The sequence below is a fragment of the Cyprinus carpio genome, chromosome B16, assembly GCF_018340385.1.
Source record: "Cyprinus carpio isolate SPL01 chromosome B16, ASM1834038v1, whole genome shotgun sequence".
In the NCBI taxonomy this organism is placed as follows: Eukaryota; Metazoa; Chordata; class Actinopteri; order Cypriniformes; family Cyprinidae; genus Cyprinus; species Cyprinus carpio.
Window position 1 is genome coordinate 20,726,826 of NC_056612.1, and position 15,119 is coordinate 20,741,944.

General features: G+C 39.1%; 1 protein-coding gene across 2 annotated transcripts; it reads right to left on the reverse strand.

Annotated features, from left to right (window-relative positions):
* Window positions 1-1,686: 1,686 nt before the first annotated feature.
* pogzb (pogo transposable element derived with ZNF domain b) lies at window positions 1,687-14,678 on the reverse strand. Of its 2 annotated transcripts, none has more exons than XM_042741438.1 (21): window positions 14,531-14,678; window positions 13,962-14,020; window positions 13,646-13,758; window positions 13,379-13,495; window positions 12,752-12,936; window positions 12,525-12,633; window positions 12,192-12,443; window positions 11,872-12,051; window positions 11,657-11,757; window positions 11,153-11,433; window positions 10,884-11,038; window positions 9,666-9,766; window positions 9,048-9,194; window positions 8,688-8,822; window positions 8,401-8,594; window positions 8,167-8,307; window positions 8,006-8,056; window positions 7,815-7,927; window positions 5,226-6,872; window positions 4,943-4,976; window positions 1,687-4,660 (listed from the first exon to the last, which is right to left on the reverse strand). In XM_042741438.1, the coding sequence occupies exons 3-21, from the start codon at window positions 13,752-13,754 to the stop codon at window positions 2,890-2,892; spliced, it is 5,823 nt and encodes a 1,940-aa protein (XP_042597372.1). In that variant the 5' UTR covers window positions 13,755-13,758; window positions 13,962-14,020; window positions 14,531-14,678; the 3' UTR covers window positions 1,687-2,889. The 2 variants fall into 2 exon arrangements, with proteins under 2 accessions (XP_042597372.1, XP_042597373.1); XM_042741439.1 differs by having other exon boundaries at window positions 13,929-14,020.
* Between the last annotated feature and the right edge of the window lie 441 nt (window positions 14,679-15,119).

Below are 15,119 nucleotides of genomic sequence, written 5' to 3' on the forward strand. Positions count from 1 at the left end.
AAATGCATTTAGAATGATCACAAAATTGAAGATATAAGCAGAAACTTTACATATTTATATCATTTCATATAGTAAATCAAAATCACACAAAGAATGCTTTTTCTCCAAAAATCATCATGATTACACACATAAATACATACATTATATATATATATATATATATATATATATATATATATATATATAATATATATATATATATATATATATATATACACAGCAAAGTCTTAAGTGATTCTCTATCAAGTGTAGTACGAGGTGGAATACAACGATTTAATAAGAAAGATGTGAATCAAAATCTTGTTTAATTAGTGATAATCTTAGCACTTGATTATTATTGTATAATAAACCTGGCATTGTGACTAACTCTGGTGTAATTTGTTCCTCTTTTGTAAGTCGTTTTGGATAAAAGTTTCTTATGCATTACCTGTATAATAATATATAATAATGATAAAAATAATAGTTATTTTTATTATTATCATTTTGATGTATAGGATAAATAAATGAGTGCACTTAAGACAGCTTTATTTTTAAATAACCTTTTACAGTTTTGGAAATGTGTTTGTGTACTATTCTTTCTCAACATGAATTATTTTTGTGATTTTATTATGCTAACTTTATTTTAGGCTATAAAACACAGGCGGATGTGTCTTATCCTATTGTGATTAATGTGAAATAAACGCTAAAAAGAAGACTATTTTGTGAGTGCGGATCATGGTCTCATAGGATATTATGAAAAATAATGTTTAATAAAAAGAATTTAATGTGCCGGTGGGGGCGGAGCCACAAATCCGTGCGTTTACAAATCAGAGGGAACGGATTGCGAAAGCGTGCTCACGGATTATGAATTCGTGGGTACGGATTCAAAAACCGAAGGTACGGTTTACAAAATCTAAACGCACGGATTGGAAATTCGTGGGTACGGATTGTTAAACCGAGGGAACAATTTAAGAATTCGTGAGTACTGTTTATAAACTGAGGGGACGGATTGCAAAACCGTCGGCACGGATTGATTTTTTTTCTCCTACAGGAGATTGTGAGATGATCATTAAAACCAGACCCAGGTATTCAACTGCAAAATAAAAAGATCAAATGTTGTTTGTCACCTCTGTCTCAGGAAATTAGCTCGCAAACAGGAAACGCGTATTATGCCTTACTGCTAACTTTCAGGCGAATTACCTTATAGCTCTGCAGCTGCTATACACCTTTTTTTCCCCATAGCAGAAAACAAATCGGCAAACTGGTGTGTTAAAGATCGTAATCTGTAAATTATGAATGTTTGAAATACCATTGCCTCCTATACATCTTTTTGTTTACATTTTAATTAACTTTCATTTTAGGTATCACAGTGGATAAACATTAAATTTCCCAAAATGGTTTAACTCAAATGAAGATTTGATTGTTCATTTTTAAGTTATCTGAAAACAATTTGGTGGAAATTTTGTGGTGCTGCATCCCTAAAGAAAAAAAAAAGTTAAAAACGTTTAGAGAAATATATCTAATCTGTTAAGTATTCTTTGTGTCAGGGCAAAAACAGTCAAATACAGTATAGTCAGAATTGGTCAAGTACAAGTTTTTAGGATGTGCAGATGCTGATCTCTGGCAGGCAGTGTGGGAAACCTCTTCCTGTCCACATTAAAACAAAGCAGGGAAGCATGGTGAAAAGAGTGGGCTTTAAGCACAAACTGAGTTTATTTACATTTTATTCATGAGGAATAGTCAAAAATGCCAAGTTACACACATAACACTTTTACCTCAGATTTTACATTTTCATTAAAACAACATCCAAAAGACCCCCAGTTACATGAACTCCCACTTACCTTCATAATCAGACTGTTTACATAAAGCCCCACTATTTAGTACATGTAAATTACATACAAAATTGTTGCAGCCAATGGAGATGAAATAAAAGTAAGCCTTTACAAAGATGAAAGGGCACCAGTAATGTGCTACAGAACATCTCTGAATTGAATGTCAGTGAATGACACCTGGAGTGTTGTTACACCATCCTGTGGTTGCTACGGTAAATTCAGATGCTGAAATCAATACTGAATATAATGTACATACTGATCCCACTCCATTCACTGCTGCTGCTGCAATAGCAATGCTAAGACTCTTCAGCTCGTCTCACTGTTTATTCAGTCTGGAAGTAGATAAATAACCAAAATGGAAGAACTTTAAGACAGTCTGAGCCTGCTGCCAGCCAACATGCTGAACTTTAGAACAGCAATATAATGTAATAGAGTCTGTAAAGCTATGAAATAAAAGTTGTATTGTTCTGTAATGGCCTATCTAACTTCAAGAGCTATAGTAATTGGTTACTGAATTAAACTATTTTAAATGGCACTTATCCAAAAACCCATTTGAGTAATTAAGTGTTAGATTATTTTTCTGCCTTCTGCTTTGTCTCGCAAACGCTTGAAGCAAGCTTTGTGATACTCAACCTCCAGTTAGGCACATGATGACGAGATTGACATCACATGAACTGTGATAGCAGGACATTCGTGTAGAGGCCTTACAGCTTCAGAATGACTGAAACTTAAGCAGGCGCAAAAACGCTGATTAACTTTCAGAGTGTGTCGAATTGAAACGTAAATAATATCGGTCCATAAACAAACAAAAAAATCCTAACACTGTGGGAGCTATTGGATCGTTTTATGCTAGTGAATAAACATAAAGAGCGAACAGTATAAAACTTTGCAAAAATCAATCATGCAATGTCTATCCTGTAAATCTATACAGCATTTAGAATAAAAAAAAATATTTTTACATTTTCACTCCACAACACAGTAGGATGTAAATTAAATATCCAGTCACATTCAGCCTAAATAGGTTTGTCTGACTTCAAATCATTCTGTTCAACTTCACCATGTCTCTGTAGATCAGTTATCACCTGTTTGCCGAGTCCGTCTGGTAAGCGTTAGCATCCTGACCAGATTCTGAGAACTGATCTTGTTCAGAGTTGTGTGAATGAGTCTCTGATTCAGGGGATGAATGTGAGACATCTGTGGATTCACTTGCAATTTCTAAACATTCATCAGTTCTTTTCTTTTGTTGTTCTGTGTTTTTTATTTCAATTGGCATTACGTCTTCATCCTTTGTTTGACTGACTTCATCCTCTGGCTCCTGTGTCAAATCAATTTTCTCTGTTACTTGGCTCACTTTGTCTACAGTGTGTGCGTCCATTGGCTCTTCTTCTTCTGAGTCAAGATCTACAACTTCAGTTTCAAGTGTGGCCGCCGACAGCATATTTAATAGCTCCAAAGGTGAACCAGGCAAATTCGTATGTGCTTCCTGATCAGGAAGCAGGCGAGCCATGCAGAATGAGTGTTGAATAAATTCAGGCCTACCAGAGAAGCAAGACATGGCCTCTTCCAACCAGGATATGAGAAGCTCCACCAGATCTTTACGCTGAACCCCAGATGCACAGTTGATAGGTTGTTGTGCCCAACGAGCTAGAAGTAACCTTTGCAGCACAGGGCGTACACACATCTCTAGAGGTTGATGTCTGCCCGTACAGCCAGCTGGAACTATGGCGGGGAAGGTTCTGTTGCTACTGACTGTGGATATGATGCTCTCAGATGTTTGGCTATGATGGCTATCCATAACCAGCAGGGCATCATTTTCATTCTGTGAGTCAAGATGCTGCTTCCACACTTTGGTGGCCCAAATTTCTAGCTCTTCTGCTGCACTGAAACCTTCCTCCTTGGCCATAAGTAGGATTGAGTCTGGTGGGCTTTTGCTCAGCGCGTTTGTGCTCTGACTTGTGAAGAGCACTGCAGGTAGCATTGTACCATTTGCGAGCATTGAAAGGTAAATCTTTATGAAGGGCTTCCCAAACCCAGTAAACTGAAAAGCAGTCTCTCTGTTTATTCTGGTATTCTCATTCAGAATTTTAAAGTCCACAAAAACAGAAAGCTGGTCCATAGCACCAAAGACACACTGTGGAATGTTGTTTGTCTTTATTTTACTGTGGACCAACTCTGTGTAGTGACGGCAGTTTTCCTCCATGGCGTTAGGGAGTTCCCGATCTACTGTGAAAGGGGTATCTAAGCCCAATTTGTGCAGTATCATGAAGCTCACAGCCCATTCGTATGAAATACGGAAAGAATTTATCTCATTGGTTTGGCTTTGGAGCTCTGAAGCTTTTTCAAATAGTTTTGCCTCATTGATTGGACGTTGCTGTTCCCGTTGAGTCAAAACCCACTCCACCAGACGATCAACGGCCTCTCCACAGCTCGTGCTGCTGCATTCATTTAATTGATCCTCTTTGTCTTGAAGCCAAGTCTTGATGAGCTGATGTTTGGTGTCCATTTCTTTAGCCGCTTTCTGGACCCCAGAGCACAGTGCAAGGAGTAGTATTCGACGCTGATGAATAGACAGAGTCTCCTCTCTGTTTTTCACAGGTGGTGTAAGTGTATTGGTTACTGTTACCTCTACCTCCTGTCTAGCCGCTGTTTCATGTGGCATGTCTTCATCGCTTTCAGTCTTCTCAGAGTCTGAGTCAGTATCTTCATCTTCCAGAGGGGCCATTTCCTGGTCCACGTCTTCATCTAGACCAACATCGGCGCCACTTGAGTTTTTGATGTCGGCTGAAGATCTTTTCAGGCCTCTTTCCAACATTTCAGTTCTGTATTTAAGTCCAGGCTCTGTGCCTTCCCTGGAAGGGAAATAGTGGGTCACTTTCCAGAATCTGTATAACATGCCAAATTTGGCAACTTAAAATTTGCTAACTGAAAAAAGAATTCATTTTCACACATTACTGTTAGCTGCATAAACTTTCAGAATTTTGACATTTAACTTTAATCAAAAAGGTGCATGCAATAACTAACTCTGAAATTAAATGTTAAATTAGGTGTAACTGAAGTATTTGTTCTATTTTAAAATTTATCTACCTAAGGATGCCATTTTTAATCAAACCGTTGGTTTCTAAAATACTTACCTCTTGGTGTCAACGAATCCCACCTTTGGGTTACCTGTAGAGGAAAAAAAATGATAATCAATTCTAACATCAGTTATAATAATCTACCACAATGAATATAAACAATGTGTTTGTTATATTTCATGTTAAAAACATATAATACAATGCGTTATTACTAATGCATGATAATTAAAAAGCTGTTTGAAAATGGTAAATTCCTTAATTTTGTGCAACATTTGAACAGAGAATAAACATTCGGAAATGCACTGATTAATATTTAGTGTCAGTATTTGAGCTTTATAACCTTGGAAATTAGGTGAGAAACCATGGAAGTCCCAGAAGCAGCAAGAACGTTTGCACAGATTCACATGGCACGCTGTGCAGCCATATACACTCTCATGACGCATGTTTTTTAGGTTGCAAACTTTACATCTCCTTGTCCTACGGGTAAGTTTGGCTAATCGATGTCTGACCCCTTCTTGCATGTCCGGATTTTCTTTTTTTACAATCTGCTGCATGCTATCGTGGACTTGGTTCTGGCGAGAAAATCTTGCAGCACACTTGGCCAGCTGGTACCCCAGACGTTTACGGTAGATGGCCTGGGAGAAATGCCCCCCTTGAAGCCACCCAGGTGGACTGTCTTTGCGGGTCTCCCGTAGGACAATGAAAGAGTTGATGATGCTCAAGTTGACAAGAAACCAAAAGAGACGCCGCCAATTGGTGTCGAGAACCAGCCCGCCAAGTTGGTTGCACGTCAGGAGCTGATTACAGATGTCGACACCACGCATGTTGTCCTGGAGCAGCTTGAAGGCCTGGGGTCTTTCAACAGCACAAAGCTCTCCTATCTTAGTGGGAGATCTCCTCCACACCACGTCCGGATGTCCTGCATCAGCATTTGTGGAGAGACATACCAGCTGCTTGTTATCTTTCCATCTGGTGGCGAGAAGTGGGGCGAATTCATACTGTTGGAAATCTCCTTGATTTTTCAGCAGAGGTTCATCCCAAAACTCCTTGGGCAAAACTGGACTTTGAGGGAGGACGGAGCTGGAGCAGAATATTCCAACATCATACAGCTCCTTCATGAGTGGCACAGACGCAAGTGAGCTGGACAAGAAGATGTGGTGATGTTTACCCTCAAGGCCCTCTATGAGTTGTGAAACAACTGATTTTCCCAGGTCTTTGTTTTTCTCCTGACGCGTTAAGACCAGCAGTTTATGGCAGTAGCCTGACTTTGAGTCACACAGTAGCCATATCCTCGGCTGGTTATTTTTACTCTTCTCCTGAGCGATTCCCTTGTCATGGCTCGGTAGAAAAGCTTGATCGACTGTCAGACATTTGTTTGGCCTGTAGGCGTCTCGCATGCTTGTCTGCAGGATGCTCAGCATGGGCTGAAAAAAGGACAACTTGTCAGCACTCTGGTTATCATTCTCCACAAGCATGCTGCTCATTCGGATGTGAGTGCCGATCTGTTTGAAGCGTTCGACTGACATGGTCCTGTAAAAGAGCTCCCATGTTCTGGAGCCATAGCGGCCATGGTGGTGGTCCCAGGACCAGTATAACTCTGGCTCCCCCAGGCCTTGAATGCCCATGAGGATAGAGAGTCCAAAGAAGCCTTTGACTTCCTCTACAGACACGGGTTTCCAGGAAGGGTCCCCCTGCCCCAGAGAGCAGCAATAAGAGGCATAGGCATTGGTCTCAAAAACAATCTGCTCAAAAAGGATGTCGGGAAAAATAAGCTGGAAGTAGTCGAGGACATCGCTATTCCTGGCCATTATATGCTGCGGGCCACAACTGTCCATGAATTCTGGCACAGTTCCTTCCTCTTTGGGCACACTCCACTGCTTCATGGACAACCAGTCAGGCTGTGTCCCAACATCACTAGCTTCATCCCCTTGTGGACCCTCCACCTCCTCCTCAACCTGGCAGAACTCAATATCTGTCTCCAAACACTCTGTAGGGGAGGGGAGGGATTATAGGAACACAGAGTTAGTCTTCTCCTTGGTGTCTTTACCATCACCAATAATCCATTTAATAACACCATGCTCAATGTACATGTGGTTCTGATAGGTCAGTTAGCTTTTGAAAAAAGAAAACAATAAGCAGCTCAGAAGCAGCAGATAATTCCCCGATGGATAGTCCTTGTCGTTATTCATTTGTCATGTTTCTAAATTAATCCACTTAGGGTTTTTTTGTATTCCTTCTGATATTCTCCAGTTCAGGTGGTGTGCAGTAGGTTTTGTGTAAATACTCATTTACTCATCCAAAGTGCTCTCGCAAAGGCTTGCCTGTAAATCCTGTAGAGTCACACCAAGTTCAAAAGGCCCACTTTGTCCATTTTGACAATGGACAGCTTGAGCTCATACCCCACACCTGTGATTGTTGTTTATCACATTCTGTGGGCTATTACTCAAGACTGGCCACTTTGCAAATGTTGTAGGCATATCTGTAATGTTTGAGTGTAGCTAAGAATGCATGGAAAAAAGTTTATTAAAACGATCCCTCTTTATTGTAGTTGTCAATCTACACAATAAATAACATTTAAGCTGTGAAAATACAGTGTGTGAAACAAGCCTTAAGATTAACAGTTTGCACACGATGTTAAGATGCTCGCATGTTAGAAATCTACTGGCAAAGAGTTCGATCCTATTAAGATCTGAATTGATAAGGTCATAGTAGCAGTGTATTTCATGATACTGTTAATTAATGTGTCTACAGTGTCTATAATCATGCAATTAATGACACCTACAATAGAGTTGGATGCCCTTTAACTACAGAAGTAAGAAAGCAGAGAGAGAAAATCAAGCATGCGGGTAGGGGACCATGCAGTAAGTTTTTAAAGACTCAGTAAAGTACAAAGAGGTTTTATTGTTCTACTAAGTCGAAGAACACCCACCTTTACGAGTGAAGATACAGTAGGAGTGAGAAGGGAACTTAATGAGATGTTTGGCCATCAAGTTCCCTAGAGCAGTGGAGTATTCACAACCTGCACAGCTCAGCTTCACACCACTACAAAAGAAAACAGCCATAAGTAACAGTTTCAGACGGTATACAAAACAGAACTCAAAACTGTTAATAATATATTACCTTGGTGGCCCCTTTTTAGAAGTTTTTGGGACTCTTCCAGGAACATGATTGCTGAAATTAATAAATGAACTGCAATCAGTATATTATCACATTGATTATCTGCCATAAAAAAAAAAAAAAAAAACTTTCTAAACTAAACTTTAACTTCCAGTTTCACTTACTTGATCATGTGGTTTGCATAAGCACGAGAACAGCAAGTGCTATAGAAGCAGAGTGAGCAGTGAACATAAGTAGGGTAGTGATTTGCAAAGTCTGGGATGTCAAAAGTGCACTCCACACACTTATGTCTGCCCATCAGTGCCCTGGAGAGAGGAAGACCAAAAGTACATCCTTCAAATTTCTAATTTCCAGTTGAAATCAATCAACATATCTGTTAAAACACAGCGTGAGCTTACCTCTGCTCTTGGAACCTGGACAAGAAGTCAAACATCTTGCTGACCTGTTTCTTTCCAGGTCCATGTCTTTGTGATTGCTGGTCACCACTACAAGTTTGTGTACTGCTATTACTATTTTTCTGAATGTTAGTAGATGATTTTGAAGATGCCTGACCTGGCGACTTCTTAAGCCCAACATATGCCCTAATGGTTACCTGGAAATAAGGAGATGACATAAAACATTCTTAAAATACATTTTTGCACCCATTAAACTTGTTTTCAAACAAACAAACAGACAAATATTTTACTTTTGTCCCAGGCTGGAGTCCCTCCAATTCACAAGGCTTTCGGAAAGTCCTGTGGTGATTGATTTTGTGCTCAACTTTGTCTTTTGTGAACAGGAACTGAAGACGGCATTTGTTACAGTGGTAAACTGTTGACTTCTGTAGAAAACAAAAGAGTCATTTAATGGCTCAAAATATCTGTTAATGTATCAATCGTTAACATCATAGGATCTTTTTTTTTTGAGATATTAAAGCAATGCATCCATTTGGACCTCCTCAAAAGACCATATCATTGCCAGGAATACGAAAGAGAATGTGTTGAATATTTGTTTGTGTGCCATTTTTATTTATCTTTTATGATCTTAAAGTATAATTTATGCTCACCTGGTGACGATTATAGTGCTGCTGGTAACTGGTGGAATGCTTGAAAACCTTAAGGCAGTACTGGCACAGGAGGTGGCGGGTATCCTCATGCCAAGTACGAAAGTGGTTAAACACATCCGAGTAGAAGGAGGAGCGGTATTCACACACCTGAAAGTGTCAAGACATTACATACTCTCCTAGTATTATAAGCCGCATTTCCACCATCTGGCCGAGCGGTAAGGAACAGTATCAGTTATATTTTCACTCAAGCTTATTTCGGCACAGTAAAACCATTCTCGACTTGGAATTCTGTGTTGGAGGAATGCGTGTAGTGACGTCACCATGCAGGATTTTTTTTTTTTTACTTGTTTGACTATTTGAGTAAGATAAACAAAAATATCCGAGCGTTCTCCATAACACGGTCATTATTTACATTTCATACTGTATGGAAACACTAGTGATACCAAGGCATCAACTGGCACATCTGTATTACGAGCACCACAGTTAATAATGATACCATATCTGTACTGGCTGAGCTGGATCGGCATGGAATGAGAATAGTTTGGCAAGATGGTGGAAAAGCAGCTATAAATGGAGACTGGTAATACAGTTCATCCAGATTATTTTTTCTCAATTTACCTGGCACACATAAGGCATCTCTCCAGGTTTGTGGGTGTTCTTCATGTGCTGCAGGAACACTGGCTCACTCTCAAAGGACCACTCACATATTTTACACTTGGCTGAATAGAAAAGCATAACAACCACTAAATCAAATTGAACTTACTGCAGTTTACGGACACTGTAGCAAACCAGGTCAAAGCAAACATGAAACATCTGTCAGTCAACAGAAATGAAACCTTTATCACTATAGTAACCTACAGTCTATCGTATAGTCTATGTCACCATAGTAAACCAGGAATTGGTCATGACAACATGCAACATCCGAATACAATATGTGTTAAAGAGACATGTGGCACTGAAAGCCTTATGAAGAAAGGATAAGAAAGTTGGCGGTTACAAAACTATTTTTGTGTTTGGACATTGCCCCAGTGACCCCTTCATGTTTGAATTTAGTCAAATAAACTAATGCACATAGCAAGAGTGTGTGTGGGTTGAAGAAGCTATCTGCATATGCTCGTACCAGCATAACCAGTCCTGCAAGTTTTTTTTTTTAATCTGACTCCACCTGGTTGCTAACAAAATACTGCACAATTTACATTTTGGAACAAAGAGTGGATTGATGAACAACCTCTAGAAACTAAATGTTTAACTTTATCTGTGCCTGTATGACCTGATTCTCTGTGAGGAAAGCTGCTAACGTTGCTTGTGCATAAGAATACAAAAAAGTGAGAAAAATTAAACAACAACAACAGAAACCTGCTTCACAGAAATACTGGTTGGCAGCTGTGCTGTAGAAAATACTAATCTGAAATCCAATGATTTGAGAACAGTTGCATAAAGATACATTTTGATTAAATAGGGACAGCCTTGATTAAAATGTGTCACTGCCCATTTATGTGTTTAACTGGAATAATATACGGATCAAACATAATATATAGTAAACATCTTTGTATAATTCTGGGTAACAAACTAATACAGTTGTATCTGAACATCTGTACACTACAATGCGTGTGGGGTCAGTAAGGATTTTCTTTAAGAAATTAATAATTTTATTCAGCAAGGATGCATTAAATTGATCAAAGCTGACAGTCAGCACTTTTACATTGTAATGATATTTCACAATATTTCTGTTTTTAAATGCAGCTTTGGTAAGCATAACATGTTTCTTTCAAAAAACATACATAAAAACCCTTACAGACCCCTAAGATGAAAGAATCAACTGGAAATAGTTCTTACTAGATGACTCAATAGCAGTGTGGACACTCTCCAGGTGACACTGAAGACGAAATGGTGTGGGAAAGCGTCGGAAACAGTGCTGGCAGGATGTGTGTGTGTCCATCTCCCCATTTTGCTGCTCCAGCTCAACATGGTACTTCATATGATTCATTAGTCTGCAAGGAGCACAAACACTTAATAATTGCAGCATTCCAGAATGAATCACATCTACTGCAATTAGACATATATACCCATAATTCCCATCTAACTTGACTGTCCTATTAACATACCTAATATTATTCTTCAGTCTCTTATTACAGGTGAGGCATTTGAATGACAATGGTTCTTTTGAGTTGTCCATTGGTACATAGACTCGATTCCCTTCAAATGTGCCATAGTAGAAATCATCCACCAGCATGACAAGTCTGTTCTGGGTATCTCCGGCCTTTGTAGGTGGGCTATCCTGCTTGATACTGGGCACAACAGAGAGGCTTTTAGGCGGTGTGGCTGGAGTGCTCACAGCAGTTGCAGTACTGTTCGTGTCAGTCTGGGCCAGATCTGGGCAGCAGAACTAAAGGGGGGAATAAGATTAGTTTACAACTTTTAAAATACCAAACACACTTATATATACAGTAGTCAACATTTAAAGTTGATCAAAAATGTTAATCAAAATTGCCATAAGACGAGCGTGAGTATTGTTTTGTTTTTAGGACAACTTTGATGAAAGGTTTTGATCCACTTCAAATGTTGTCTACTGTATATATATTTAATATCTTCAGAAAGTGTATACTTACACACATATGACTCCGTAGAGCCTCAATCATTTTAAACTGAGCTCCACAACGAGGACACAAATGAGTAGTTGTTGATGCTGTTGTATGTGTAATAGGGATTGCTACAAAGAAAAGAGAGAGAAAAAAAAAAAAAGAATTTTGAATTCATCAGCATGGCTCTACTCTAATATGGAACTATCATAGCAGCTATCACAGATGCAGAACAACAAACTTACTTTGGACAACATTTTGTGTCATGACAGGTACAGCAGAGGAAACTATAGGGCCATTGTTGGTCTTTTGATTGCTCATGACAACAAATGTCTGCGCTTGAGCCCCACCAGGAAGATTCACTGATTTCACAAGGCTCATTATATTTTGCATGTCCAAGGGTCCATTTCCTGGCTTTATTGTCACTGTAAAGAGAAATAAATAAAATTTTATCACTGATAATTGCAGTTCTTGATGCTGATTGGTCAATAGTGATTAAGCTGTGATAAATACATGATATAGTAACAGTTATAACAGGAAACTGTACTCAACAGGAGCATCTTACAGATTTTAGTCGTGGTTCGTGCTGCGGAGGGCTGGGTAATTGTTGTAGACGACATGGTGGGCAGAGAACTGGCTGCAGGAGGGGCGACTGCTGTTGTGGTACGAATGGTGAGAGTAGCAGGTATCTGCATGGTGCTAAAAGTGCTGGGCGTTTGTACTCTGTTTGCAACGGGAGCTCCAGTCCTTATCTGAGCTGGCTGGGTAATTATTTGGGTTGCTCCAACAGCTGGTTTGAAAATTTGTGTGCCAGGTGCTGAGAATACATGGAAAAAATTTATTGTTAATCAATAAGCAAAAAAAAAAAAAAAAAAGTTTTAGGAGCACACTACCATACCTTGGACTAATGTAATGGGACGAACAGTCTGGCCCTGTTGGACATTCAGTACCAAACTCATTGGGCTCTGGCCAGGCTGCACAGGATGGATATTCTGGACAGGAAGACCCTGAATCATGCACAATAGGAAACACGTTAATAATAAAGAATTATAAAAGTTAAGTTAATAAAAGAAAAGTTGAAATAATCAGAAATAAACTGGGTTCTATGAGGTGGGATGGCAGCACCTGTGTGGTAAAGTAAATCGGCTGACTGTTGGCAGCATTGGCCATCTGAGTTGTGCCAGGCAAAAGAATCTGTGACAGAGCCACAGTGCCAAGCCCTCCTCCTCCCGGCGCCAAGATGACCTGCTGCCCTTGCACTGCTTTAGGAATATCCGCCGGGACAGCGGCAGGAACTACACGTTGAGTCACTAAAAAAAATAACTGACTGATTACAGGAGAAGTGCAAAAAAATAAAAGTAAAACACTGTCATCAAGATGGTGCCGTTGGCACTGATGTACCATTTTTGAAGTTTATATGACTTTGTGCTTCCAGTATATGACATGGATTATGTGTAAATAGTGAGAATTTCAGTCTCTACCTTATACAAAGCGTATTAAGCATACACTGAAAATATTTAGAACACAAATACATTTTTATTATGTATTTGTCATTTTAAAGTTGGACAGCCCAAGTCCTAGTTCCCTTTCATGAACTGAAAGACAGCAGCCAAGATATTATTCATAATTTAAATAAAGAATGTTATACGGGTTTGGAACAACATGAGAATGATTGTATAACATCAGAACATTCCTTAAATAGGTAAAATAACAGATAATCACTCAACAATGCTATAAGAAGCAAATGCTCACATGTATTTGTGATCAGCGGAACTGTGTTTGCTGTATTTACTACAGTTGGTAGGTTTGGGATCACCACGGTTTTAGGCTCAGCTGGAATATCAACCTTCGCGGCGGGAGTTGAAGACACTAAACAGCGAAGGAGGACAGGTTTTATTTAGCATAATGATATTTTTAAAAAATAATTATTAAAATATTTCTTAGTTACTTTAAGTGTTTACATGTGTAAATAAACACACATTTAACTATGTTACAGATAAAACCTTTAGAATTACACACCAGTGGGAGTACTGCTTTCTGCATTTCCCCCTGAATCATCCATTGAATTTTGCTGTTGCCATGGTTCCAGCTCCTCCTCCTCGCACTCCATAAACAAATCCGCATCCATGTTTCTGAAATATAAAACGTTTGTTGAGCTAAACATTTAAACAGTGAACATGTGAAACGGTAAACGTGCCTTTACATTTAGGCTAAGATGAAAAAAATATTATAATGCTATTACTGCCAATGGGATAAGTCTGGAAATTTTAGGGTTTAGTTTTATTTTGGACAGGTGAGTGACATGTTTGAAAAGAAGACCCTCAACAATATTCACCGGGCTCTGACAGCATTCAGCTCCAACGTCAAGACTGGCGTTTATACAACCACCTCATCCTGCAAATTACATAAATGAAAAACGAGTCCGTAAACCACATTTTGTTTTTACATACATTTGTAGAAAAATTTGAAATATATGCTGGATTAAAATGGGTTTGATATCCAGCGCGCCACCGTATCACTTCAGAAAAGCCCTCAGTTGTATAAGTACGCGCAATGTGGTTTCATCCAACTGAAAGGAGCTAAGAGAAAAGTAGTTCCTGTACCATTACATCCAGTGCGTGAGACTGGGTGATTTGAAAGACCTAAACGAAAGCATAAGGACTTAGGTTTGTGTACAATAACAATAAATGGGGTTGAAAATCCAAAGTGGGTCGGAGCGAGAGCCAGCTCAACGTTTATTACAAATACTCGGTCACAAATTCTGCAGCAACCCCCCTCGCGCAGCGCCAACCGAGTGCGCACTCCGCATACAGTCCTCTGCGCACATAATAAACGACGATCATCTGATACGTGAATTAAAACGCGAATACATCAAAAATGATCGAATTTATAAATAATACTCACCGGATTATAGTCTATAAGGAAATATACTCAATGTGATATATTGAAAGAACACAAAGCCTGCTGGTACGTCACAGACGAGACAAATAAGTGCGCTAAATGGGCAGAGGTTCTTCTCTTTCCGCGTCAGCGATTGGTTGATGCACGCAAAACGCCACTTCCTGTTTTGGATTCTGCGCTCTGATTGGCTGTAATCTCTGAAATAAGGAGGAGTGGTTACTGGAACAAGAAAATGGCTTCCTTCCTTGAAACGACAACATTTTGCACTGTTTAACCAACTGCTGGTTTAATAGTGGAAAGCAGATAATGTTGTTATTTTATTCAACACTTTGCTGGTGTTTTGCAGATAATCTGTCAAAGCCATCATAGATTGGTCTTTTTTGAACAGAATTCTTGATGTTCAATTATTGAACACTGAAAATATCTCCTATGTGAAAATATTGGCCAGAATGATCATATATAAGCTGGCACATGCACAAAGCACTGATAAGTAAGATAGGAAACAAAAACCTTTTCCAGAACAGGTTCTATTTTTTTTAAGGCATACTGGAACAGAATGATTTTTAAAACGGTTCTTGAATGTGCAGTCTTC

What these genes read in the sequence shown, in the direction of transcription:
- pogzb (XM_042741438.1), bottom strand. Translation starts at nt 13,754, where the DNA reads ATGGATGCGGATTTGTTTATGGAGTGCGAGGAGGAGGAGCTGGAACCA. An exon ending in TCTAAAAAGGGGCCACCAAG is followed by an intron (nt 7,928 to 8,005) that starts GTAATATATTAT and finishes TTTCTTTTGTAG; the next exon opens with TGGTGTGAAGCTGAGCTGTG. An exon ending in CTGTATCTTCACTCGTAAAG is followed by an intron (nt 6,873 to 7,814) that starts GTGGGTGTTCTT and finishes CCTCCCCTACAG; the next exon opens with AGTGTTTGGAGACAGATATT.